The sequence below is a fragment of the Centrocercus urophasianus genome, unplaced genomic scaffold (assembly GCF_019232065.1).
Source record: "Centrocercus urophasianus isolate 14NV4802_14NV808 unplaced genomic scaffold, USGS_Curo_1.0 seq_32, whole genome shotgun sequence".
NCBI lineage: Eukaryota > Metazoa > Chordata > Aves > Galliformes > Phasianidae > Centrocercus > Centrocercus urophasianus.
In genome coordinates, this window is record NW_024884889.1 from 508984 (window position 1) to 535447 (window position 26464).

General features: G+C 37.2%; 1 protein-coding gene across 6 annotated transcripts in view; it reads left to right on the plus strand.

Moving 5' to 3' along the window:
• INPP4B (inositol polyphosphate-4-phosphatase type II B) overlaps positions 1-26464 on the plus strand; it is a 270565-nt gene that overhangs the window by 214117 nt on the left and 29984 nt on the right. For all 6 annotated transcript variants that reach the window (XM_042829798.1, XM_042829801.1, XM_042829802.1 and 3 more), the window contains 7 exons: positions 6377-6549; positions 7542-7665; positions 8696-8813; positions 13386-13526; positions 16571-16668; positions 21511-21623; positions 25126-25280. In XM_042829798.1, the coding sequence (XP_042685732.1) occupies positions 6377-6549; positions 7542-7665; positions 8696-8813; positions 13386-13526; positions 16571-16668; positions 21511-21623; positions 25126-25280 (922 nt within the window). The remainder of the gene's footprint in view (positions 1-6376; positions 6550-7541; positions 7666-8695; positions 8814-13385; positions 13527-16570; positions 16669-21510; positions 21624-25125; positions 25281-26464) is intronic.

Below are 26464 nucleotides of genomic sequence, written 5' to 3' on the forward strand. Positions count from 1 at the left end.
CTGGGGAATGGTGCCATATTTCTTGAGTCAAATGAAGGAAAACATCTGTTCATAGCCACATTGCTACAGACTGCATATGTTAATTTATTTTTTGAATAATCTGATACCTGATGAGGACTTGAAGTCTAGATTAAATCCTTCTGTCTGTCAGTGCCCCAGGGAATTGCATCCTTGCATCCATCCGAATGCAATTGCCAATAGAAATGTGAAATAAATTGGTGTGATTTTGTTTGCATCTTCAGAAGAACAGTTTTTACTTCAAGTGATCATTTAATTGGGCAGATGAAAAATTGTCCCCTAGTCTGTTCCTTGATTAACAAGTGCTATTTATTTTGAGAAAATGAAGAGCAATACTGAAAAACCTACTCTTCCATTACTTTTCCTCAAATTTTTCTTTCTTGTTTTCTGTAAGTCTTCGCATCAGCTCTTTTTCCAAAATGTGATGTATTACTTCTGTTTTTCCACTTGCGTTTCCAGCTAATCTCTGTCTTCCTTCTCTTTTTGGTAGGTTCATTAGCCGAGCTGTATGTAGCCCAGAACATGGGACAGCCACTACAGCAGTATTTGCTATTGGTAATTAAGCTGTTGACAGAAGCTCAAAAATAAATAAGGCAAACAAAGACTGATTCAACAAACTATTTTCTTAAACGAGATGTCAGAATATTTCTTGTGTAACACTTGTAGAGAAATGTTTGTACGTTATTTCTGTATCTTCAGTCTTTTACATTAGTTTTAACCTCGTTGTTGCCATCACCTTCTTCTCTTGTTTTCAATGAGACCAAAGTTTTGGGGACACAAATGTGTAAATATATGGTTAGTGGGTTTCAGCTTTTGCTCTTAATCTTTCTGACGATGCAGAAAATCTCAGATGATTGGAATGGAGTGATAAGTCTCCAAGATCTTAAATTAGTTTCCTTCGGCACCAGAACTACGTGATCGACTCCTGTTACATTGGCTGCAGAAATACCTGGAAGACTCAGATTTCTGACGTTCCACTGAGAAGTGAGAAATATTGCAGAGTTAGAAGGATAAAACCTCATCCCTTTTCAAAGAGCTGAGTTCTGATCTTTGAATCAAATAACTGCAAGAGTTAAGAGGAAAACAAAGGAATAGTGAGCTTGGTGCAGTCCTGAAGGAGTAAATTCAGACCATTGGCCTTAATTACTGCTTTCTGCAGTAATTTGCACCAGCTGTTTCTGAGGAGATTGTTTCAGTTTTGGGTTGGTTGATTTGTTTTGCTGGCCTTTTTTTTTTTTTTTTTTTTTTTTTTTTTTTTTTTTTTTTTTTTTTTTGAGCCATTAGGTTTAGACTAGCATGTTCAATTTGTGATGTCAATAAATTTACATTATATGACCTGTTACTTCAATCCCATCATGGGCTTTCTATATATTCGTATATGTTTTTATTAAGGGAATGATTACCTACAGTAAATGCTTAAGTTTTTAGTAGCTGCTGTTAACTTTGTAACCAAAAGTTTCCAGGGTGCTCTGTTCCTTTAAAAGCCAGATGTTGTGCATTCTTCTGCTTCAATTCCATTTTTAGTTTGCAACTTCATACCATTTAAATTCTGAGGTGAATTAAAGCCGTCGAAGATATCCACTGATTTTTTTTAGGTGATGCAGACTGGAATGATAGAATTGGTTTTTTTCCTCTGTTGCCAGGGTAAAACAAGATAGAAGTGCTATTGCACAGCCTTAGGCTCTTCCTATTTGATCATCAGCACATTTCAATGAACAGTTCAGTGGGCTTGATTTTGAAAAGAGCAGGAGCTCGCTTTTGTGCCAAACTTCATCAAATTCATGTGCAGCTTGAATATTAACATGTAGAATGACAAGCTGAGAGCTGAGCAGGCCATTTGCCTGTGCAAGCAAGTTGAGAGAATGAGACTGAAGAATCCCATCCTAAACTGAACTTCTACAACTCTTTGTTAGCGATGAAGGAGAATATTACACTTGTACTGTCTTACTCCTGTTTTAATCTTATGTTAACTGTATAGTGATTATGTTTTCTTCCAGTTTCATCCTTCTGTTTTCCATTTTATACCTTGTTTTAGTTTTCTATCCGAAGGCTGACTAGCAAGATTTTTGAGATTTCTGAATTGAGTTTTCTTGCCTCATCACTAGGCTTTGACACCTTTGTTTGGATGCTAAATATTTCAAACAGGACAGGCTGCCCTTGTCATGTTAGCAACATGACAGTCATCCTGTAGTCTACTTGTACTTTATCTTTTTGATCCTAATGTCCTTTCTGAAATGTTTATTCATTCAGTTAATCCTTCAGTCTTTTTGAAACGCTTCTTGTTCCTTTATTGAGGATGAATATCTTGCAAATTCAATTTTAGATAAATTTGATATCTGAAAGTCAGTGTTTTGTTTAAGTGCTTCATGTGTTAGGAACATAAACAATAATTTTTACAGTTCCTTTCCCTATATGATTCTGCAAAGCTATTGTCAGTCTCTGCAGGAGCAGAGGTCCTGAGCTGTGGTTATCCTCCTGGCATCTCCTTTCAGCAACAGCTCATGCTGACCTGATTGCAGGTTTTCTCATGAAGAGTGAGTTGTGAGACATCTTGATCCTGTCCCAAACTCTTTTAGGTATGGAAATGTTGTCTTGTAACCGAGCAGAACCTTCAGACGCGAGTCGCATTGTGCAAAGGTAAAAAAGGACAATCTAAACATGAATTTAGATCAGTACGTTTTCACATGTACTTTCTCTCACTAATTTTATTAGTATTCCATGCCATCCTTTGCATGTAAGTACTATATTTTCCAAAGTCTGTGAAATTTATATAGGCCTCAAAAAACACTGCTTTTTGTTGTTGTTATTTTTAAATGAATGTGCTTCTCAATTTCAAGGAGCAACTTCAAAGCTGCAGTATTTGCTGTGTTTCTCGTACACAGATTTGTGCGTGGCTAATGAACAACCTTATTTTATATTCTCAGTGGAATATTTGCAACTGGATGTCCAGTGTAAGATCAGATACATGGAGATTTTAGCACAGACCAATGATTGAGCATCTGTGAATGTTTCTCTACAGTTGTTCCTTGAAATAACTTGTTTTATGACACACATTTTTTTAAATCTTTGAACACTAATCTTACTTAAAAATAAAAGGACAAACCTGAAAATATATCTGTCTATTCGTAAATATTCTGTTCTCAAGTAGCTGTGTAATCCCTTTTTTGATTTGCAAAGTAGCTCTACTTTCTGGGGGCTGGACATCTTACTAAAGGTAAGCAGAAGTTTTCCTGAAGCTAGGAGCTAACCGATTGCTTTAGGTCATTTTATTACGTGCAAGTATTGTATTTTCATCTTTCCGGTTATCAAGTACAAATCTATTCTATACTCTAAAATAAAATAATTTCTCATTTATTTAGCCATTCAGGTAAGGCTTCCTACAAACTTAGGTTTTTCATTGTTGTCTACAAAGCAAGGTGCATATAAAAGTAAAGCTTTCTGTGGAGTAATATTATATCACTGTTTTCTTTGGGTAGGATCTATTTTTAATATAGTTACCTTGACTGTTATTCAATGAAGAAAATGGCCTTGAGTACTCTAAATCTTTGAATTTCTTCTTAGTGCAAGAGGAACTGACAAATTCTGACATTACATGTGCTAGTAATATGATAAAATATTTCCAATTTTTATCTTTACAAGAATTACTTTCCAAACAGTCTTAGAAAAATACTGAAGAAATGTTTGTGAAGCTACCTAGCACGAGGATCATGACAAATAATTCAGAAAATCACAAAACAGTAAAGTTATCAGGTGTTCACTGGCATCCTGGAAGGCTGTATGAAGTAGAATCCACTTAGAGTTGTTCTCAGTGCAGTATTATTCAACATTTTCTTTACTGACTTGGCTTATGAAACATAGATGTGTCTCATAAAATTTGCAGACGATTAAAGCTGGGAGATGCTTTAAGCACCATGGGAGTAGGACTAGAATGGATGTTGACGAAATGGAGCGCTGAAGTACTAGAATGCAGTTCACTGAGGACAAGTACAAAGTTATGTTCCTGAAGAAGCAGAAATGCACTATGTGGAGTGTCAGATTAAGGGGCAACTTGGTGGAATAAGATGTCAATGTTACTTGACTTTTATGGTTGGTGTGTGACCCGCTCTTCTGTGAAGGAGTGTTGTTGAATCTCCTTAGTCCTTTCCCCATAAACTAAGTTGCGGAAGTGTGCACGTAAAATTCATCTAGGTCTGCAAATTCATCTTTTTCTTTTCTCGCCCTGGTGTCAGTGTACTTGGATTTGTCTGTGCAACTCTGCTTTGGGGCAGATTGGCTCTACCTTCAGGTCTGCTTTTCTATCCTGAAGTGGTCATGCTTTTACAGCTTAGGTTGTGCTGCTCTTTGTAAGAAAAATGGGAATACCCAGATTTCATCGAGTTATTTGCTCAAGTGAGAAGCAGACTAGAAATTCTATTTTTATCTGCACTTATGCCCTGCACACTGATTTAGTGCACGTTGTGTTTTAGTCTTGTTCTGCTTTTCATGGCATTTACTTATGGATTAATTTAATAAATCAGTCTAATTTAAGACTAGAAAGAATAATTTAGGTGGTCTGATCGACCTAGCCTGACTTCAAGTTTTCTGCTGTATTTATAAATTTGAGTGTGTCTCACAGCAGCCTCCAGCCTTTGATTCTTCTGCTTTTATTCCCTAGAATACAGATCCCCTTTAGTACTCTTCGTTTTTTCTTCATAAAGTACAGAAATCAAATTACTGCTTCATCTTTTTTATAGGCTTATGAAGATTAAACCTTAAATCTTGGTAGGTCTCCTCTGCAAGCTCTCATAGTTTTGAAAATGCGAAAACCAGATGCTGGCATGTGTTGTTACCAATATTTTTGTATAAAATCAGCTCCTTGCTGCAGGATGGAACTGGAGATGCTTATGTTCTGTTTGGTTCATGATGGCTATAACTTGATAACTTCTCTTTTCCAGGGAACAGCTCTTCAGTCTTTATTTCTTCCACTGAGATACGTATGCCTCTTAAAACACAGTTTGTCTCATCACATAGGCACTGTTCACAAAGCAATCCAAGTTACTTTCTCTGACCACTCTTTCTAAATTCCTCTTTGTTCCTTCCTGCAGCTTCATTTTTCGCGGTTCCTCCTAGCTTTCAAAGTTCTCTCTGTTGTCTTGGCTACAGTTTTATCCGTTTCCGTATTTTTCTGTAGCATGGCCAAATTAACTTTGCAGCAGGCAGCTATGTGGTGTTGTTTAAAGAACTTAGTGCTAATGAGGCTCTTGCTGATCCGATTCAGATTCTGTTACCAGAAAAAATATGCAGTTATCTTATACGTAATTACAGTTGAAATTGAACAAATTTTGATTATCATTGATTCTTAATTACACTACAGGTTAAATGACTTAGTGATGAACAGAATTAGGTCAGTTACACTCCCTGTTTTTATATGGATTTTTCTCAAGCGTAGGTTTTTTTCTTTTGAAACTACAACAATGAAAGCAAGAGAGGGACATTCTGAAAGAGAACATTTTTTTCTTTATTATTTGCTCATTGTAGAGGGGTGAACAAAACCATAGGTAAGTACAGTGCAGGTCTGCTTTTATTAAATCTTGACAAATGCAGGAGTAGCTTAAGTAATTGGGCAACTTTGAGTAAGCTATTCTATTTTTCCTCCATTCCTCATTATCACTTTCTATCATTTCTAATATGTTCATAAGTCCCATTTTTTTCATACGTTTCAACAGCCTATTTTTTCCTGATATTCCTAACGTTATTTTAACTGAGCAAAACATTTTATAGAGTTGTTTGAAATCTCTCTGTTCAGAGTGGCTAAAAAAAATGAGTTCAATATCTCTATTTAAAGGGAATACAGGCAGAAACTAAAAAGAAAAATGATTGTGACTTGAAGGTTACTATCTTTCCAGCCTATACATTAAATAGGTAATATCCTTCCCAGGTAACTATTTGTTCTTCTTTTTTGCCTTCCAGCACCCATTCTTTCTTCAATATGTGCTCTTTCTGAGTTTGGTTTTTTTTTTTCTTATTTGACTGCATTTAATTTACTTAGATCTGAGTTGTCAGTGCTAGATAGAAGATGAGATTCTCCATCATATTCATGTCACACTAAATGAGTTTTCACTCTTACCCCAAAATGTTCTGTGTACAACACTTCAGTGCAGGCTTTTCAGAGAAATTCAGTTTGTTAGAAAAAATATCCCTCATCTCAGTGGTAAGCTAGAGTCGTTTCTCTTGTTTTTGCAGACCCGCAATGGTTAGAATAGAGCTGTAGTGTTACCAGAAGTCTAAGACGTTCTATTGCAGCTCACTCTCCAATCTGAAAACAAACTTTTTTTCTACTACTTTCCTGTTTTGGAACTAATGATCTGTCTTGTTCTAGGTGACTGGTATGAGCAGCTTTATCCCCTGGTGATTACGCTGAAGGATTGCATGGGAGAGGTGGTCACTAGGGCAAAGCAGTCCATGGCGTTTGTTCTGCTCCAGGAGCTTGCCTGTGGTTTGCCACAATGTTTGATGCTGACCCTAAGGAGAGACATTGTCTTTAGTCAAGCAGTAGGTTGTCTAATGTCACTTATCCTCTACTGTGGTGACTATTTTTGATGTTGTTAGTGTTGCTGTAATTGAACATACTATGCTTGCATATGTGTTGGTTTGTTGATTTATTTTTTTTTTCCTCCAAGTTAAACACAGCTTTTTCATGTATTTTTCCATTACATCCACCTAAATATTTTATAATGTGTTAGAAAAATCAATAGTAAATGGAAATCCATACTAACTGAATCACTGAGTTGCAGAAATCGGTTTGCTATAAACTGAAATATCTTACATAATCTATCACCTTTGCACAAAGAAAGATCCATAAAGCTATTGACACAGTCTTCCCAGATTACCTATGCCAGGATCCTTACCTGCAAGGATCTCAAGTCTAGCCTGAATGTTCCTTGCTGCTATTTGAGCAGCAGCCAGAGATTTTTCCCTGGTCACCTTGGAAATGAATTATAGATCATTTGTTTTCAGTTTGAATCAGTATTTCATGTGTCTGAAGACTGTCAACATGTCTCTCTTCAGACTAGTCTTCTCATGGTAAAAGGTGAAGTTCTTTTGATCCTCTGCTGTAGATGGTGCCATCCAGATAACTTGCCTCTAAATGAGTTGTCTAATTTCTCCTTCAAGATACTGTGTGTTTTTCCTAACACAGTTAAGGAGATAGGGTGTGGTGAGCAAGGAGATGTTTGCATTAGGTGCCAACCTGCATCAAAATCTATTATAATTCACATCCTTATGTGTTTATATTCTGTTATGGAAGGTTCTGTTCTCATTTATGCCACAGTAAATAATATAAACTCAAAAAAAAAAAAAAAAAAAAAAAAAAAAAGTTTTTGCAATATTAAGAGAATATTTTACTTGTTTTTATACCACAAAGTGGCTCACCAATAAACTAATATGAAGTAATGTATGTAGTCGCTAAGTAGAAATACCTAAGTTGTTTTCTGAAGTATCTAAATATTACTGATGTGACTTCACATTTCTTATTGTCTTTATAGCTTGCTGGATTGGTCTGTGGGTTTATAATCAAGCTGCACACAGGTTTACATGATCAAGGATTTTTACAACAGCTTCATACTGTTGGATTACTTGTGCAATATGAAGGACTCCTAAGCACATATAGTAAGTAGAGTTCTTGGACAGAATTCCTTATGCATGCAGACCAGATGTTTACCCAGGAGTTTCTTAATTTAACCTTGGTTCTTTTTCCAGAAATTTGGCTTATTTAATCAAGAAATATTACCTTGAAGAGAACGTAGGCTTCTATATCATAGCACAATTGAAGCCATTGGTATACTGTTGTCAATGTAATATATCATAAATTACTTAATTTCTTTTCACTCTCTCAAGGAGTAGTAGCTGATGCAGAGTGCTGAACCGCAGTGCCTTAAATACAGGAGGTTAGCTTCATCAGTACAGCTAGGGGATCTCTTGATTTTGGCAGATAGTGTTTGCAGAGGCATTTGACCTGACCCAAAATAGGTTTATGAAGCTAATCCAAACAGAGCGTGTAAGTAGTTACTGACTGTTCTGCGCCCTGTGTCATTATTGGCGATGTGAAGATAACTTGAAAATTGTTTAATGCCTAAATTGTTTTAAGTTCCATCATTTGATCTATAATTAAAAGATATTTGGAGAGAGAAATCGCAGCTCATTTCAAAACGGTTTGAACCAGGTGTATCGGAATACTTCCCCAAAATAGAGATTTTTGATTAAGTAGAAGGATTTAGCATTTGTGCAGGTCTTTGCTGCATAAGCAATTGCATCTCCACTCTTGGAGACTGCTATCAGACTCCATTTACACAATATTCACTGTTATTCTTAAAGCCTTTGTCCTCCATCAGCAGGACAGTCTTTAAATACACTTTTAGAACAGTCAAAAGAAGGCTTTTCTGAAGTTATTCCATGCACATATAGAACAGGTTGATTTTCAGAGGTGCTTAATACTCGTTGTTATCATCTAGGCCACAGGGAATTGTCAGCAGTTCTTAAAATCAGCCTGCTTTTATGTAGGTTACTTGAATGTGGATTTGGGGCTGTGACTTTTAGATGCACTGACTGGGAAGTATAATCCCTGCATTGCCTTACTGTAACCTATTCGGTGACTGATCTGTCTTCTCTGTTAAATAACTTCTGTGATCTTTCCATATAGGTGAAGAAGCAGGGATGCTCGAAGACATGGCTGTGGGAATTTCTGATTTGCAGAAAGTAATGTTTAAAGTCATTGAAGCTAAATCAGAAGACTTTTTGCCTATTATAACTGGAAGGCGGTAAGATTTGTTTTTTCCTGCAGCACACAGCAGGTAGTTCTAAATGGTAGCTCTTGAAAATGCACACAATGATTTGTTTGTTGCTGAGTTCTTTTATATGGAAAGTGCAAGAGATTTATTTTTCATGAGGCAAATGAGATGTAATGAGGTAATATGAGGCATTCTTAAAGCTATCAGTAATATGGGCTCTGTGTTGCTTTCTTGATGAGGACCTATAAGTTCCAAATATTAATACAAGTTAATTGTGACAGTGTCTGAATTGTGTGTAAAATTTGTGTTGTATTTTTTCATATCCAGGCACCAAAAAAAAAAAAGTAATGACAAGGTCAGTATTGACAGAAGTGGTCTCTAACTAAATATACCTTATTTGGAGGTGACCGTAACTTGAATTTTTTAGTTACATGACAAATGGAATCACATTTCAAAGAGCTAGACCTTGGTTGTCTTAAGATGAAAATTGAATAACTCAGATGCCAAAGACTAGCACACAAATGGGCAGTTTTGAAGAATGAAGCCTATCGTATTTGCTGAAGATCATTCAGAACACATGCAGCATCGGGAGTCCTTGTGGAAAGCCATTAATGCATTGCACATCATGCATCTCACATAAGCAGTATCGAATATTGGTACATAAACTGAAATATTTGATTGATCTTGGCTTGAAAAGGGTTAAAAAGGTGGTTACACTTGAGGAATGGGATTTTACTCTTCGGTATTATTCTGGGCTGAAGCTCCAAATGTTTTCTCTTTTGCAGAAATCACTTCCTTAATATTGTTGTTATTCTTAATCCGACAGTAAATTGAATTCAGCTCAAAGCAGCAACTTTTAGAAACAGTGTTTCTTCTGAAGGAGGCTCTCACAACTGTTTTACTTAATTATTCTAGATGATTAATTCTCATCCTATGGGCCTATCCAGAAGGGATCGAACTAAATAGTAGGAAGGCCAGAGTATGATAGGCAACACATCGGGACTAATTGAGAGTAATTATGATGTACAGATAGGCAGAAGAAATTCATACTCTGTAAATCACACGAGTCAAACTTGTCAAAAACCTAGCTGCTACATTTACAAGCTTGCTGCCTTTGCTGCAGTACACTGAACTGTCACACAAGGAGTTCCTGGTTATGCTAGACTCAAGCCCGAAGCTGCCCCTGAAGCATTTTGGGTTGATAAAGTACTCATTCTTATAGAAGAGTTACTGTGTGTGGTTCTTGTACTGTACTTACTGGCAAGAGTTAACTCAGTGGAATTGATATCAGACAAAAAAAGAAAGCCATCTAAGGCTTGTATGGAGCCCTGTTTCTCTTAGAGCTGTAATGAGACAGCTCCTATGAAACAGCATTTGGAAGCTGGTTGTAAAAAGAGAAGACTGGAAGAACTGAGTGTGTGCTAGTGAATGATTAGAGAATCAACAGTTTTAGTTTGCTTTGGTGGTTGTTTCTGGAGATGATTTTTATATGATGTAGCTTAATAAAATAAGGCAACATTTTGCATTTCTACAGTTAATACTGCACACCGTATTAACTGTAGAAATGCAAGGCAGAACACAAAGCTACTGGTTCTTAATTTGCAGAATCAGAGTGTTCACTTATTTGATTTTTGAGGGAAACTGTTGAAGACTGAGATTCTATGTATAAAAATCAAAGCAATCCAAACAGCATGGCATTGAGTAGTGTTCACCCACTAGCATGGGTGGCTGACTGGTGGAATAAAGTTCAGGTGCTTGCATGCTTTTTTATGGACAAAACTAGTTAGCGCTTCCATAAAACGCTTTGTTAGCACATGTATGATTGTGTGCCTGAACTTTGAGGCATTGCAGAGCTTGATAGAAGTGCTTTCAGCGAAGCACATGAGCAGGCTGGCACATTGCAGCTACATTGAAGTGATCTAAACAGTTGTCACTTGGCTGGTTAAAGCATCTCCCTGCTGAGATACAGAGGCTGTATTTACATTTTTTTTTTCTGTTGCAAAGCAAGGGTGCGTGTAAATGACTTGTTCTGTGTTTATGGCAATGAGCTGTGTGTGCTTTTGCAGCTGACTGCAAATAACTCCAGTCCGTGGCCCTCACGTGCATGGGGTTAATTGTGGGAAGCTTTTTATCGAGACTGAAAGTATTTATCTATCCTTTGCCATAATAACAAATGTAAGAGAACAAGGCAAATAGAAGGGGTGCTCTTAAGAAGTTATGTTTAAGTGAAGAAAATACAGAATACCTAAATTTCTAGAATTAGTTGACAAATAAATGATAATGTACTGTTTACACTTGTGAACATGCAGGGTTTTTCTACTGCTTGTTTTGTTTCTCTTTCTGCCTGACAGATCATCAAGTGTTAAAAAACCATTTACTTATTTTTTTTGTTTGTTTTTTGGTTTCTCACCTTTGTATTGGAAAACAAGATGGATAGTAGGGCCACTACATGTCAAAACTGCTTAGTACATTTGCACTGAAATTAGTCATAAAGAAACTAAGTAAAACTAAAATATGTTGCTTTAGACTCCTTCTTACATAAGTAAAATCATAGAATTTGTAAAATTTTGGTAAGTTGAATGTCAGGTTCTCCAGTTGTCAGTAGTTTGGTTTTATTTCTTCTTTCTACATGACTTCAGAGCCATTTCTGGAGTTATTCTCACAGTTGAATAGCCTTTTTCTTAAATGATGAAAAGAGGATTGTTCTAATTATGAAAGTGGTTAAAGATGTTACAATTTTACCAGGGATCATCTCTAAGATTTGAACAGATGTAATTTATTTATTTAATTTAAGGTAAGAAGAGGCTCTTAAATGATACCAGTGTTAATTTATCATGGCTAAAGGTCAACATTGAGGAATGTCGTTTCATACACTGAAAGTTCTGTAGTGATTTTGAGGATGTGAAATGCACATAAAACAGTGATTTTAAGATGTTTTTGGTTCAGTAACATACATTCTTGAAATTAAACTAAGCGAACATTTTTTTTTTCAACCTCCTGAAAGCACTGCATCACAGGAAGGAGGTTCTAGTAACTTCACAGCAGCTAGGAATGGTAGTTTGCAGGCTGAGGATGAATGCCGTTGTACTAAGTTCAACGTCCCTTACTGTCATCCTTGCTAACTTTTCATTCGTATGGATGAATTACTTAAAACAGAAAACCTCTGAGTCACATATCCTCCATTTATGGCTACTACCAATGTCCTTAATGTGGAGTATCTCTCTTTTGCTCAAAGACTGTGCAGTAGATCTAGACCGTATCAAAGCATGTGCTGTTGCCCTTGCCACATGTAATTCTGTTTTAATCGTAAGTCTGTTTTGAACACGGTTTATGATGTTCTCAGATGTGTGGTCAGGGCACATGCTCTGAGATTGTTTATCTAGCTTGTCATTTTTCTGTAAAGTTTTCTGCCTTCCCCTTTTCCCTCCAACTTCTACATTTGGGAGCTCAAATTTCTATTTGACTTTTTCAGCAAATACGTGATTGATTGATTGAGAGACTTCAAGATAAATTATTTTAGTAGAAGCAAACAGTGTTATTTAGAAAAAAAAAAAAAAAAAACCAAACACTAAGTCAAGTCAAAAGAACAAAATCCATCCTTTTCCATCTTAAGTTTGCATGCATCATGTGAGAATCCTACCTTCTTCAGGTAGGTTATAGATCCTCCTTCACTGCTGTTGTTATGTTTCTTTTTCTTGATGCCATACTGAAGTGAGTTCTGTAGGAAGGCTCTTTGGCATCATTTGGCCCTCTCTGAACAATTAAAACTTCCAAGTCCTGAAGACAAAAGGATTTGCTTCTAATGTATTCTTTTTTACTAATCTGATTGCTCTAATTAGAGTAAGAAAGCTATTAAGAAACAAGTTAACTCATTATTATTGTTTGTCGTGTTAAATCTGGCATCAGTCCTCAAAAACAGGTGAAATTGAGCTTGAGGGTTTCACAGTGAAGGACGTAAGAAACTGAACTGGCAATCAAAGTAACATTTTTTATAAAGTCCAACCAAACACAGTGTAAAACCAAAAATGTTTGATTACATCCTTCTCCTAAAGTAGGTTTCATGTTTCAGAAATCAATCTTCAGTTGTTATCTGAACAGAGTCCATGTGTTGTTCATTATGCTTTCTAACCTCAGGGTGAAAATCCAGACTGAAGAAAATAGGAATTTTGCGTTGGGATTTTATGAAGGTTTTTTTTCTGTATCGAGACCATTGTGAGTGAGCAGGAGGGATCTCAAGTTCTGGCTTTCAGAAGGAAGTTGTTTTTTGTAATTCAGAAGATTCTTTTTAAAAGTTGGGGTGTTCTCACTGCTATTTTGGTAGTAGAAGACTTTTCTGCCAATCTCACTTCTAATCCTTTTTTCACTTCAGTGAAGAAGTCATGTCAAGTGCATGTAACTGTATATACTTACCTATTTCCAAATAAGCTTGTAGTACTCCTAGAACAAGCAAGCTGATCTTCAACGTTTGGTGTCTTAACACAGTTAAGAGGAAAAGATGGAACTGGTCTGCATGCTTAAAAGTTCACTGTGACTTAGGAAAATTATAATTTCAAGCCAACTAAGCAATATTCCTATTCTTATTGTTCCTTTTATTTTTCCTAGTGAGCATTATGTCATAGAGGTCCAGCTTCCGGCAAAGATGTTTGAGTTGCTACCACAAGAGATAAAAGAAGGAAAGCTACTTCGCATGTATCCAGTGCTCTTTAATGTTGGAATCAATGAGCAGCAAACACTTGCAGAGAGGTAAGAAGATGCTTGCCAAAATATTTGTCTTACTTTCGGAGTACTCTCTGTGAGACATCTCTCACAGGATTACAAAGAAATCACTTTTTGTTATTTGCTCTTGGACCACCTCAGCTTGACTTTGTATGTATTTTAAAAAGTACTAAAGGAAATAAGTGCAAGCCGTGGGAAAAAAAAACGGCAAAATAATATGAAAGGCCATATACAGGACTGCATTGTGCCTCTGCTTCACGCAGCCAGCACTGGGTTTTCCTTGGATGTAGGTATGAAGTGTATTTCTAGATTACACATGTGGAAGTTTGTGTACAGTGCTTTGGCACTTAAGTCAACTGAAGTTCAAAAATTTCGAGTTCTTTGTGTCTTAGAGGTGGAGTTGAAGGTACTAAAAAAAAATCATAAACCATGAAGAGAACCTTTTCTGAACTTATTGGGTTTGATTATTTTTAACAGAATTAAGTTTTAATTACTAGTGCAGAGTATGCTAATGATATAGAAATGTTCATGTTCATAGAAACATGAAGGCTGATGGTAAAATTATAATGTGTTAATATTAGTCCACTGAAGGAATTGCTAGAAAGCAATTTTTCAGTACAATCTTGGTCAAAGTTTTCCCATCTTATATGTTTCTCTCTCAAGAGACAGTTACCTATTGGTCACGTTAAATTACTAAGTGGTACAACGCTAAAATTGCAAGATGAACGTCTACAAGAAGATGACTACTTTTTTCCTTTTACTCAATTCTTTTACAGAGCACATGGGGAATGAAATACGTTCCTTCAGGCAGTGTTCAATATAAACTCAAACCAAAAGCTATCTAAGTGTAGGTGAGCAAATACACAGGCATAGTGAAAAAGTGTTAGCTTGGACAATAGGCAAGAAACAGCACTACAGGAGTTTGACATCATACTCTTTGTATACAGCAGAGTAAAAGGGGATTATGGAAGTCTTCTAAAGAATGCAGTCAGATAGCATTGTGGATATTTATAGAGGACTTGGCTGAACTGTGATATGCTGGAAAGTCAGGTATAAAATTTGAATGGGAGATGAAGGCTGAATCAGAAAATGGAGGTACAAGCAAATGTTTTACTAGAGAAAATGATGTAAAGTTAATTAGAGAAGTTGAAACACCTTTGAAAATGGAAGTAGCTTTTAGTAGGAAAGCTATTTTATGGGTTAAGTAAGATAGCTGGAGTGATGACATACAAAAAGCAAAATCAATTTGGTAATAATTGTGAGTGAATTCTTCACATTTTTCCGAAAGAGAGAAAAGGAGTATGAGGTATTTAGGAAACGAGTCTGTAAGACTTCATGAGCGTGGGACAGGCAGGGAAGGGACTTTGTTACAAATGTCCTGAAGAAAAAATTGACAAGATGTAGAAATAGCCTGAATCTGCAGAGTTATCGAGGAGTAAGTCCAAAAAAGATGTCAACTGGCTTGAATGTGAAGTAACAGGAAGTGTGGTAGCATTATTCTCAGTGGTGATTTTATATTTTACCCTAAGAAAAGAAGCCATAAATGAAAAATTTAATGTGTCTGTCAGTTGGATTATTCCATGCAGAAATTCCATGTTTTCTGCTTGCAGTTACAGATGCAGAAATTAGGCAGAAATAGAAATTAGCAAAATAACTGCTCAACTCCTGAAGCTGCACATTCGTCTCCGCAATTGGGAACACTGCACATGCTTTTTGTTAGAAGATACTCTCAGTGGAACACATTAGGAGAACAGGAATAACTTTTTGTGATAAATTGTTTGCAGTACAGTATTGATTAAATGTAAACATGTTTACTTTCTATAAAGCACAATAGAGGATGCATGTGTTTTGGAAGAAATGTTCGATAAACTCGGAAGGTGGGCCCTTATGAGCCTTACAAGGTCCAAGAAAGCCAAGTGGAAGGTTTTGCACTTGGGTCAAGGTAATCCCAGATATATATACAAAGTTGAAGAAGCACTCCTTGAGAGTAGCCCTGCTGAGAAAGACTTGTCTTGGTTGATGAAAGGTTTAACGTGAGCCAGCAATGTGTTCTTACAGCCTGGAAAAGCCAGTGGTATCCTAGGCTCCATCAGGAGAGGGGGTGGCCAGCAGGGAGAGGGAGGTGTTTGTCTCTATTTACTCTGCCCTCATGAGGCCCCATCTGGAGTACTGTGTACAAGTCTGGGGCCCCCAAAACAGGAGAGATATAGAGCTTTTGAAGAGGACCCAGAGGAGGGCCACAAAGATGATCGGGGAGGGAGCACCTCTCCTTTGAAGGTAGGCTAAAGGAACTGGACTTGTTCAGGCTGGAGAAGGGTGTGGGGAGAGACCTGGTTATGGCACTCCTGTATTTAGAGGGAGACAAGGGGGAATAGTTTTAAGGTTTTAAACTAAAGGAGGGAAGATTTAGATTTGGTGTCAGGGGGAAGTTTTTCACTTGGAAAGCGGTGAGGTACTGGAACAGGTTGCCCAGAGAGGTTATGGATGCCTTGTTCCTGGAGATGTTTATGGCCGGACTGTATGGGGCCCTGGACAATCTGGTACTTGATGTAGCAGCTGGCACCCTGCCTATGGCAGGGAGGGTTGGAACGTGGTGATCCTTGAGGTCCCTTCCAAGTGAAGCCATTTTATAATATTTTTCCTGACACTTGCTTCACTTCATTGTGTGTGGCTTGAGTGTCAACCATGACAAATATCAAGCAGCTAAGCAGCTGCAGCAGCAGTAAGAGATTTAGTAGTTGTACTCTGCACAAGTGCCATTTGAAATTCCCACAGAGAGCCCTTGCGTTTATTCAGGATTTGTGAATGAAGTGGGAACTTGTGCTCTATTGAATCGTTGTCTGTAAATTAATTATTCTGTCCATACGGTTTGGAAAAAGTTTCTGTGGATGGTTACCTCATTCCTGAATATTACTTCTAAATCACTTGGAAGATGAATAATTATATGTTTGACCAAGTTTAATACATTCAACAGTGGAAAAGGAAATTCAAGTTCTTCATACAATTTAAACGTTCTGATGGATTAATGGCTATGCGTTTCACATTTTTCATCATTTACTATGATTTTATAGGTTTGGAGATACCACTTTGCAAGAAAACATTAACCAAGAAAACTTAGAACTTCTGAAAGAATATTACAACCTGTTTACGGAAAAAATGCCTCCTGATTGTGAGTACAACATAATACAATATCCAGATAGCTTTTAAAAGGCTTTATAGATGAAAATTTGTAAGGAAGTATTTTGAATGCAGTATTAATATGCAGATTTTAGGTTTAGGCTTAAGTCCTATAATTTACTCCATAAGATTAAGCAGTTGGAGCCTGTTTGAGCTCAAGGCCATAGCAGAAATGGCAGGGAGAGTGAAATGCAGTAGTGGTGAACCAGACAGCTCCTTTAAATTATTAATATGATATGCTCTTTAATAATTTAAATAGAGGACAGGCCGTACTTACTATATTTGTACAGATGTACTCCTTGGGAATTTTCATCAGTTTTACTTACTCCCTCCACTTTTCTTTCTGAGTATGTGCATAGGTTGCTCCGAAAGTAATGCCTCCTATTTCTATGGAAATGACAACAGATACAAAGAGTACAATAGCACTGTTTGATAGAGCAAATTCTAAGCTACAAAATGCTATTTTTCAATATAGTTGCCACCATTAGCTATGAATTTTTACTGGCTGTGAACAAGAGCTTGCATGCTGCACTCTAAAAACCTGCGCCAGCCACTGATACTGTGGCCACTGCTTAAATGCACCACCCACTGCTTCTCTGTGCTCATATCTCTTGTTAGGTCTTCATAAATGTTGATGTGTTGATGAATGTCAGTGGGTGCCATTTCTTCCACATGGAGGAATTCAGTGACACTCGTTTGCTTCATGCTCGCTTTTATGTCAGATGCCATTTTGTCAGAGTGCCCCTCAGCACAGCAGCAACATGGAACAGAATATTGGTGGGAAGGTTCAGCCTCTACTACCATATCTCCACCATCTGCCTCTGATGTTGTGGGCCAACAAAATAAAATAGGAGGCATTACTTCTGGAGCAGCCCTCATATTAAGGTATGGCAAACAATACTGAGAAATGTATAGATATAAGCAATGAATAACTTCACAGTGTCATTTATGTTAATAGTGTGATTCTATTAGAATAGGCCCTTTATTCAAATATTATGGGTATGTGGTATTGTAGGCATACTGTTCTCTTACTTTCCTGAAAGCAAACACAAGGACCTTTTGCATCCTTATAATCCTCATAAACCAGTCTTAATGGCTAAATTATATTTCCCTAAGTTGCAAATTGTATAGCCTCTTTTTAAACAGCTTGTATTTAGGTCTCTACCCCTTACTCTTTGGTAACTATCTCTGAATCTAAACTGCTGTTGTGCTAGGGGGCATTTGTAATTCCTTGTGGGGAATACTATGCAAAGCTTGTGCTCTCTTACAGGTACTGGTTATGTGTGCTGATTTCCATTTTGTGTATATGCTCGTAGTTCTACCAAATGTGGTGCTGCATATGTATGCATATGTGCCTATATTTCATCTCAGTAGATTCTATTTGTTAATAATTTTAACAAGCTGTGTTTCTTAGGCGTATGCAGTATGACAATTGATCCACTCACATCTCTGATATTTCTCTTTTCTACCAAAAGTCTTATGTAGTCAGTTAGAGGTTTATTTGGGGGAATCTTCCCCATAAAAGTTCGGAAAAACTAACCTCATCGGGAATTAGGTCAAATGTATATCTGCTGCTTTCTAAATGAATCTGATTACGTAGAAGCAGAAATTTACACGCAGGTAGTATTTGGTCCTTTTCATTGACAAGAACTAATCTTGTACTGCCTTCCTCCAGAATGGTTATTAGCGTGCTGCGCCGTCTTCCTGGACTTCTTTCAGACTGTGCAGACTTGTAAGAACTATGCTTGTCTAGCTCATCCTGTCTTTTCTGGTTTTTATTGCCTTCCTGCATTTTCTCTGCCTCGGAGAGCTGAGTCTGGCTGTTGTGCCAGTTTTTACATAACACAAAGTACCTTCTGGTTCCACTGCACTTCCTGGTTGCTCTGTACAATTCCATGGTATTGATACTGTACAGCTATTCCTGTGATCTAAGCAAACTGCAAGGGCGAGGTATCCATCAACATACACTATCAAGCTTAACAATGTAATGCAGCTTGGAGGAAGGTGCCTTTCAAACCAGCCCCTTCCTTCATTATCCCTATCTCTCCGTTAGTTAATTTTTATTTTGCTTTTTTGTTAAGGGAGAGGGGGAAAAGGGCGACTGAAGCCCTCTGAGGTGTTCACCCAGAGGAGTACTTCATTTCTTTCCCCTTTTCTGCACCTCTTTGCTGCAGCTCTTAAGGAGATGCACTTCCACACAAGCTGGCAGCAGCCCTGGCTGTGGAGTCAAGTGAGAGCCATTTGGCATTGATGGCTTTGTCGCACCTTTCCAAATTGTTTCCTGTAGTGCCAGACCTGTGCTACAAAATAAACGTGTGACCCATTTCACAAAGCTGTTAGTTACAAGTTGTGCTCATAAAACCCATAAAACGAGACCAATTTGAGGACTCTCAGTTCTGCTGGCAGGCAGTTGCATCCACCATCCTTAGACATCCTCACTTGGCATATTTCGTGTCAAAGAAGAAAGCTTTGCACTCCCACGAAGGTATTGCCATCTTTGCTATTAGTTTTTCTCTCACGGCAGAGCTTTTCATTGTATTTTCAAGCCTTCTCTCTGTTCCTCATTACACAAAAAAATGTTAATTGTTCATGCCTGCATATACCAAACGTTGACTTCCTTCCTAACTTTAGATGAGTACACACTCTGCTAGTCTTCCATTCCCCTGTCACTTGATTCCTCTCCCAACAGGATATTGCAAACCCAATAAGTTACAATATGCCCCAAGAAAGATCCTTACCAGAAATGCTGACCAATTAAATTGTTTTAGACACCAAAATAGCTGTAAAAAGTTAATGATAGAGTACAGAAATATGATTGCTGTTTAGTAGGACATATGTTATTGCAAAGAGTGCCTTAGAACTCAAGCAGCTAAGAGCGTTAAGCTGTCTCACAAGTGATATTTGCTATCACTGATTTGTCACTACCTAGCACCCACAGCAACATCACTGTTGCAAGATGCATCCCTTGTGTGAAAAGGGATGCAGCAAGGCTTTGAAATCACACAAGCCTATAAAGATTTTCTTCCATAGCCTCATAATGTATGTAGTACTACTATGTATGTCAACAGCGCTGTCTAAGAGTCTGTTCTGCACTTCCAGGCTTCTCCCCCTTATGATCTATGAGAATGATTTGACAGTTTAATACTGCTTTGTGATACAAGGAGTTTAAGCTATCAGTCACATCCAGTCAAGATACAAGTTGCTTGGCAATATTATAAATTAGGATAATATTGGTTTACCTATTGTGAAGTCACCTGTCTGAAATGATGGATTTTCTGCTGTGAGCCAAAGGAAAAGTATTTTGATACAATAAAATGTTTACCTAGTGATATATTCCCATAATTTGGAAGCATCTTTCTAGAGCACTGTCTGTATGCTATCTATTTTCAAGGAACAGATGCAGGGTAAGTATAATAGTTGAGCAGATTGTGATGTATGTTTATATGCTCTACGTAATCTAATTGTATGCTCAGGAATTCTAATGCTCAGGTCACACAATCCTCAGTAAGATACTCACAAAGCAGATTTTAATGTATTTTTCCTGTGTGGTGTGTTGTTGTTGTCGTTACTGTTTTTTAATGTTTGGGGGGGGGCGGAGTGGGAGTGTGGTAGGGAGGTGGGATGTTAGGCAATATGAATAAGAAAATGTAGCTGTTCTAGAACATGTTTGTGTTTATATTTAAATTATCTCTGACTAAGAATCACAGGTAAAGAGGTCTGGAATTTATTAGAGATAAAAAGTAAAAGCCAGATGATAAGAGATATCCTTCCAGCTGTGAACAGCTTAGGAGAATGGATTTTGACATACATTACTGTAGTGACATCATTTATACTCTGAAGTTGAATAGGAAGTATAGGGGTTTTATTTTGTTTTGCTTTTTCCTCTTGGATGGATCATCCTTTTTTTTTTTTTTTTTTCTTGATGGAGGAAAAAAAAAAAAAATCAGTGTATCTATTTGCAGAAAAAACTGCTGTTTTAATAGATTTAGTTCAAATCTTATTTCAGCTGTTTTTAAGACTTTGGAGATGTTTTTTTCCCGCTTCCCTATCAGAAGAAAAATAATTTAGAAAAACAGGTTTTGGTTGTTTTCAAAACTAATTAAGATAATGGTAAGATGAAAAATCCTTTTGTGTTCACAAAATTAAAGAGGAAATTGAATTGTCCACTTCTGAATTCCCTCTGGGTGTGTACAGTTAATAAAATTTCAGTCTTTCTATCACAGCCAGGGCAAGTAGGTAAGACTTCAGATATAAAGTAAGCCTGAAATTGTTTTGTACTTGAAAATCGAAGTTCATTTCCCTATAGGCTGTTGAATATCCTCAGTAACATTTTGGGGGATGTTTAATGTTGGTTAAACTGCCTGTACATTTGTTACTTTAGAAAGTAAAGCATCATTTAAAAAAACAAAATGAAATTCATCCTTTTGAAAACAACAGTAAATATTTTGACCCCAAAATAATCATCACATCAAAGCAGCTGTAAATACCATTCCCTTTATTTCTCTGCTCATTTCCCATGAATGTTTGTAGTGGCTGATGAACCGAACTACAACAAATATTTGAGTCCTGCTATTTATAAGATGGAAGTTGGAGTTATTTTAATTTTCCAGTGTGAAGCCCTTAGGTAGGACAACCTAATACACAGGAAAAGATTTTTTTAATTCTCTAAGGATTTAGCCAGTTTCTTCCATCCTACTTTCTCAAAAAAAAAGCTGTAAATGATAGACCTCCTCAAAAATCATTTCATTTAGTTAGCACAACACTGCCATCAACCTTGCCATTTTGCCATGATGATCAAACTTAAGCTGCTTTTTTTGTTGTTAATTTTTTTCAGGTCTACCACATTTTCAAGAGCAAAATGATTTAAAAGGATTACTAGAAAATCTTCATCAAAATATCCAGGCCAAAAAGAGGAAGAATGTAGAAATCATGTGGCTGGCTGCGACGGTGAGATTTTTTTTTTTTTTTTTTTTTTTTTTTTTCTCAGATATTTTTCTTTTTCAAATATATTCACATGATATATTAATTTTCATATGCTTTTTGGTAAGTGAAATGGATTTCAAGAGCCTGGATGGAAAACTCAGTTAAACTAGGTAGCTATAATGGTTCTCTAACTGTTCTGTTCTGTTGATCTCACATCCCATTTATTATTATCTCTCTTCTTCTTGCATTTACATTACAGACAGATTCTTTCTGTCTTTTAACTGAAAGAATTAGCCTGAGTTCAAAGACAGAAGTGATTTTGGTCACGTTGCTGGCATCTCCCAGGTTCTTTCCTGCACAGCTTCTCCTAGTCAGGCAGCCCCTCGCCTGTGCAGCTGCATGGGGCTGTTTCGCTCCAGTTGAGGAATTTGTATTTTTCTCAGTGAGAAGCATTGCTGGCCTTTAACATGGTACTGCACAACATATCCTTCTCTCCACACTGGAAAGTTATGGATTTGGTGGGTGGACTGTTCAGTGAATGAAGAACTGGTTGTAGGATTGAGTGGTGGTCAATGGCTCCATATCTAGATGGAGAGCAGTGGTGAATGGTGTCCCCCAAGAGTCAGGGCTGGAACTGGGTGCTCCTTACTGTCTTGATCAGTCACATTGACAGTGGGATTGAGTGCACCCTCAGTGAGTTTGCTGATGACACCAAGCTGAGGGGTGCAGCCAACATACAGGAGAGACTGGATGCCATCCAGGTAGGCTAATCAGTAAGCCCAGGTGAACCTCATGAGGTTCAGCAAATCCAAATGCAAGGTCTTGCACGTGGGTCTAGGCAAACCCCATTACTAATATAAGCAGGGGGATGAAAGGGTTGAGAGCAGCCCTGCTGATAAAGACCTGCAAGTACTGGTGGATGGCAAGCTGGACGTGAGCTAGCAGCATATCATCAGGCCAGAAAGCCAACCCTATCCTGGGCTGCATCAAAAGAAGTGTGGTCAGCAAGTTGAGGGAGGTTTTTGCTTTCCAGTTGGTGCCTCGTTCTGTTGCTGGGCATGGGCAAGAATAGCCTGGCCCCATTCTCTTAACCCCCACACTTAAGATATTTACACAGTTTAGAAATTCCATCTCAACTTTCTCTTCTCCAACGTACATTTTGTACGTGCAGGTTAAAAACAAACTCAAGCAGATAAGTGTTTATAAAGAGCTCAGACTTAAGGAAAGCGTGAAAATCAATTAGATAATTGCCTTAAATGCAGAAATGTACCCTTGCTGGCAGAGTCTTGAGCCTTTGCTATCTATTGAAAGTGAAAAGACCTTGTGTTTTGGGGAGCTTTCAAATGCATATGCCCTTTAAGATAGATAAATATTTGATGTAAAACATTAATAAAATTTTGCACGACTTCTCATTAACACAAGGAGTCCGAAGAATATTAATTATGTTTTTGTTAATAATACCAGCATTATTTTTTATATTGCTAATAAAATTTTCATGTTGGATAATAAGTATTATCACATAGTATTGAAGTATGAATCTTTTGTAAGTAAAAATGTAAGCTTTCTTTTCCACTATCTTTTCTGCAATTACTAGGAAACGTTGCTTTGCAAAGATAAGATTGATCTGTACAGAATAATGTGAAGTCAGCTACAAAGAGGATGATAGAATTTACTTAATCTTTGGATACAGAAAGTTGTCTTCTACTATCTATGCAGGATTTCTTGAAAATCATGTCGTGGGCAAAAAGAAGTTCTTAGGACATTTAAAATAAAAGTTTCAATTTTTTTTCCCTTCAGAATATTATATTTTTCCCAAGCTACTTTACTGTAAGCTTCTGAAATGGGTGTTTCTGGACCCTCTTCTATACGCACTGCTGTACTGTATCACAGTGTGGTGGAAGAACAGATTCTCAGCTGTAAGGACATGACTGTTACAACAGTAGATAAATGAGATTCTACGTGGATACGCGTATCTGTAACTGCACCTGCAAGTAGTCTTGTGAGAACACATCTGCTTAAAAAAAAAATAAAATCTAGGAACTGATATCACGAATATTTCTTATTCTAAATAAACGTAGCAGAAGACATTTAAATGTGGTGTGTTTTTACTTCCTAAGCTGGACCCTTAATCTTCTGTTTTATTTCAGGAGGAAATAATTGGAATATGGATTTTTCCTCGTTTTACTCCCCGCTGTTTTATGTGCTTTTTCATTGGTTTGCATCCTCTTTAAAAATTAAGCACAGTCCTAATCATTTAAATTTAAGTTTCTTTGGAACACTGCTTAGAGGTCGTTTAGAAGAAATATACCTGTCCTATATCACCAATATAGTTTGGGAATCAATTGAGCAAAAGTGAGGATAAAAGTCAAGCTGGACACGTACTGTAAGCTGTTGTTGATTCAGATATTATGATGTTACCATAGATCAGGTTTCATACCTTGCTAGATTTCTTGGCCATCTGATCACTGTTTGCCCATTTTAATTATTTTCTTTTGCTGTTCCTGCTTAGTGAACTGAGTTATTTCTGAGGATTTATTTGTGCCAGCTTACCAGGTTAACCTAGATTTCTCTTAGAGCATAAGCTAAGGATTTTTTTTTTATTACTGAATGTAATGGATTGATTTCCATTTAAACCACTTTAACATGATTGAGCCATTTCTACTGAATTAATAGGCAAAATAAGCCCTCCCATTTGTGGTTACCCATTTGCTTGTTTTCCCTGAAAGACTTCTCAGTTCAAAACTGACTCTGTTGCCAGCACTTCAGTCAGATGCTGTCAGCTCAGATTTGGGACTTAGTCTTCCATCTCTGCACCGGAGGTCATCGCCCATCCAGAGTAATTACCTGCTTTTTGCTAATGACTCATTCGCTTCAAATAGTCACTATGACTCATGAACTTCAAAAGAAGGAAGTATAAAGAGAATTAATCTTCTCAGTTAAGCAGTTATCTTCTTCACAGCGTTATCAACCCTACTTGATACTTTCTCAAAATAATAATTGTCTTTTAATACTTAATTTAAATCCCGGTGCCACTTCCCACATAGCTAATAGATGTAAGTTCTAAAATTTGGATGTGTAGAAGGGAAGAAACACTCATAGATTCTGCTTTACTAACGTGTACTTCTTAGGGTTCAAAGTTGGGCTCAGTTAATTCCCTGGGCTCAACTTCTGAGATGTCCCTCGCCGTAATGGTACAGAGACCCTAAAGACCACGTAAGTGTTGTCTGGGTCATTGTTTTCAATAGAATTTCTGGGAATGCCATTACTGTGAATAAAATGTGCTTTTCTGAAGTGAGGTTCTGAAGATTCAGAAGTTTTGGAGCTGAAGATCCAGTTTCGTCCTGATGCCAAGTAAACACTCTGTAGCCAAGCTGAAAAGTTGGTTGGGCTTGGGCCTAAATGATTTATAGCCTTGCCTTATTCTCCTAATGTAATTGATTGTAAAGTGTGGGATTTTCCATGTCTGCTAAGGTGCAGAGAATGAAGTGTGAAAACAGCAGCCCTCTGACATCTGCGTGTGTTTCAGATTTGCCGTAAGCTGAATGGAGTCCGCTTCACCTGTTGCAAAAGTGCCAAAGACCGGACATCCATGTCAGTGACATTGGAGCAGTGCTCCATCTTGAGGGATGAGCATCAGCTTCACAAAGACTTCTTTATTCGAGCACTGGATTGTATGAGAAGGTATGTGAAGATTATTGCATATCCCCTGCTTTTTGAGCTGAGCTGAACCAGGAACTGCAAAATTGGCCAAAGCCAGTTGCAAATGCATGATAGGCCCCACTCCTGATTTAGCACTGTGCCAGCTATGATTCACTTCTGCATGCAAGGACTGTATTTTAGCACTAATGAACAGTTTCTGAGATTTATATGTGAAACTCTGCAGAGTGCCACTCCACTGACTGAACAATTTGACCAGGGAAAAAAGCCATCATTTTAACAAAGCCTTAGGCTTTCATGAAGCTTAAAATTTTAACAGTGTTCTATGACTGTATACAAAAAAAGAGTTATTTTTTGTTTTTAGAATATTTCTGAAATGTTTACGTGCTCACTAAAACATTTGTATAAAATTTAGGAAAACTGGGAAAACTAAGCTTTTGTTAGAGATGGCAGTTCTTATTATGTCATGTTATTAAAAATAAAAGAAAAAATGCAGTTTTTGATTGGTGGTGGTTGCCAATAACATCTGATAAAAATCTTTGTTGTGGAAAGCAAACAAAAACTCCATGTTTGTTTCATTCTAAATGGCAGAGATGCAATTAATACTGATGTGGTGAGGAATGACTAATCAAAAGATGTAAAGATTTTTGTTCATCTGAATCTTGTAACTGAAAAAAAAAAAAAAGAAAACCACCAAGCAAGCAAGCTTCGATCACAGATTGAATCCTTGTGCTATCTTCTCTAAAGAAACTGTTTCATTACTGGCATTAATGAGTGTTGCACTGTATATTCTGTAAGAGTTTACTCCAGTCCTATCCAACAAACATCCCTACAAGACTAATAGTAAATATTCTGGTCAGCCTGCGAAGAAGTAATTGAATTTTCTCTTGCACTTCTGTGAAACACACAATGTGACTGCGTGTTGGATTTTGTGTCTAAGTAACAATTGTGTTTATGACTGTAATTGAACATTCCTGACTTCAGAATTTGGTTTTCAGATTAGGAGTTTAAAGTTGAGGTTAATCTGTACATTACACAGGCAAGGTCATTTGTATTTTAGCAAAGGTAAATTTTCTAAAGGAGAAAAAACCCATAATTTTATATCAAATAATTGAGCAGAGTGCTGAAAAGGCGTAAAAGTATAGTTGGTTTGCAAGTTGCTAGTGCAGTGTGATGTATTTAACGGAGGTATCATTTTGTATGTATCA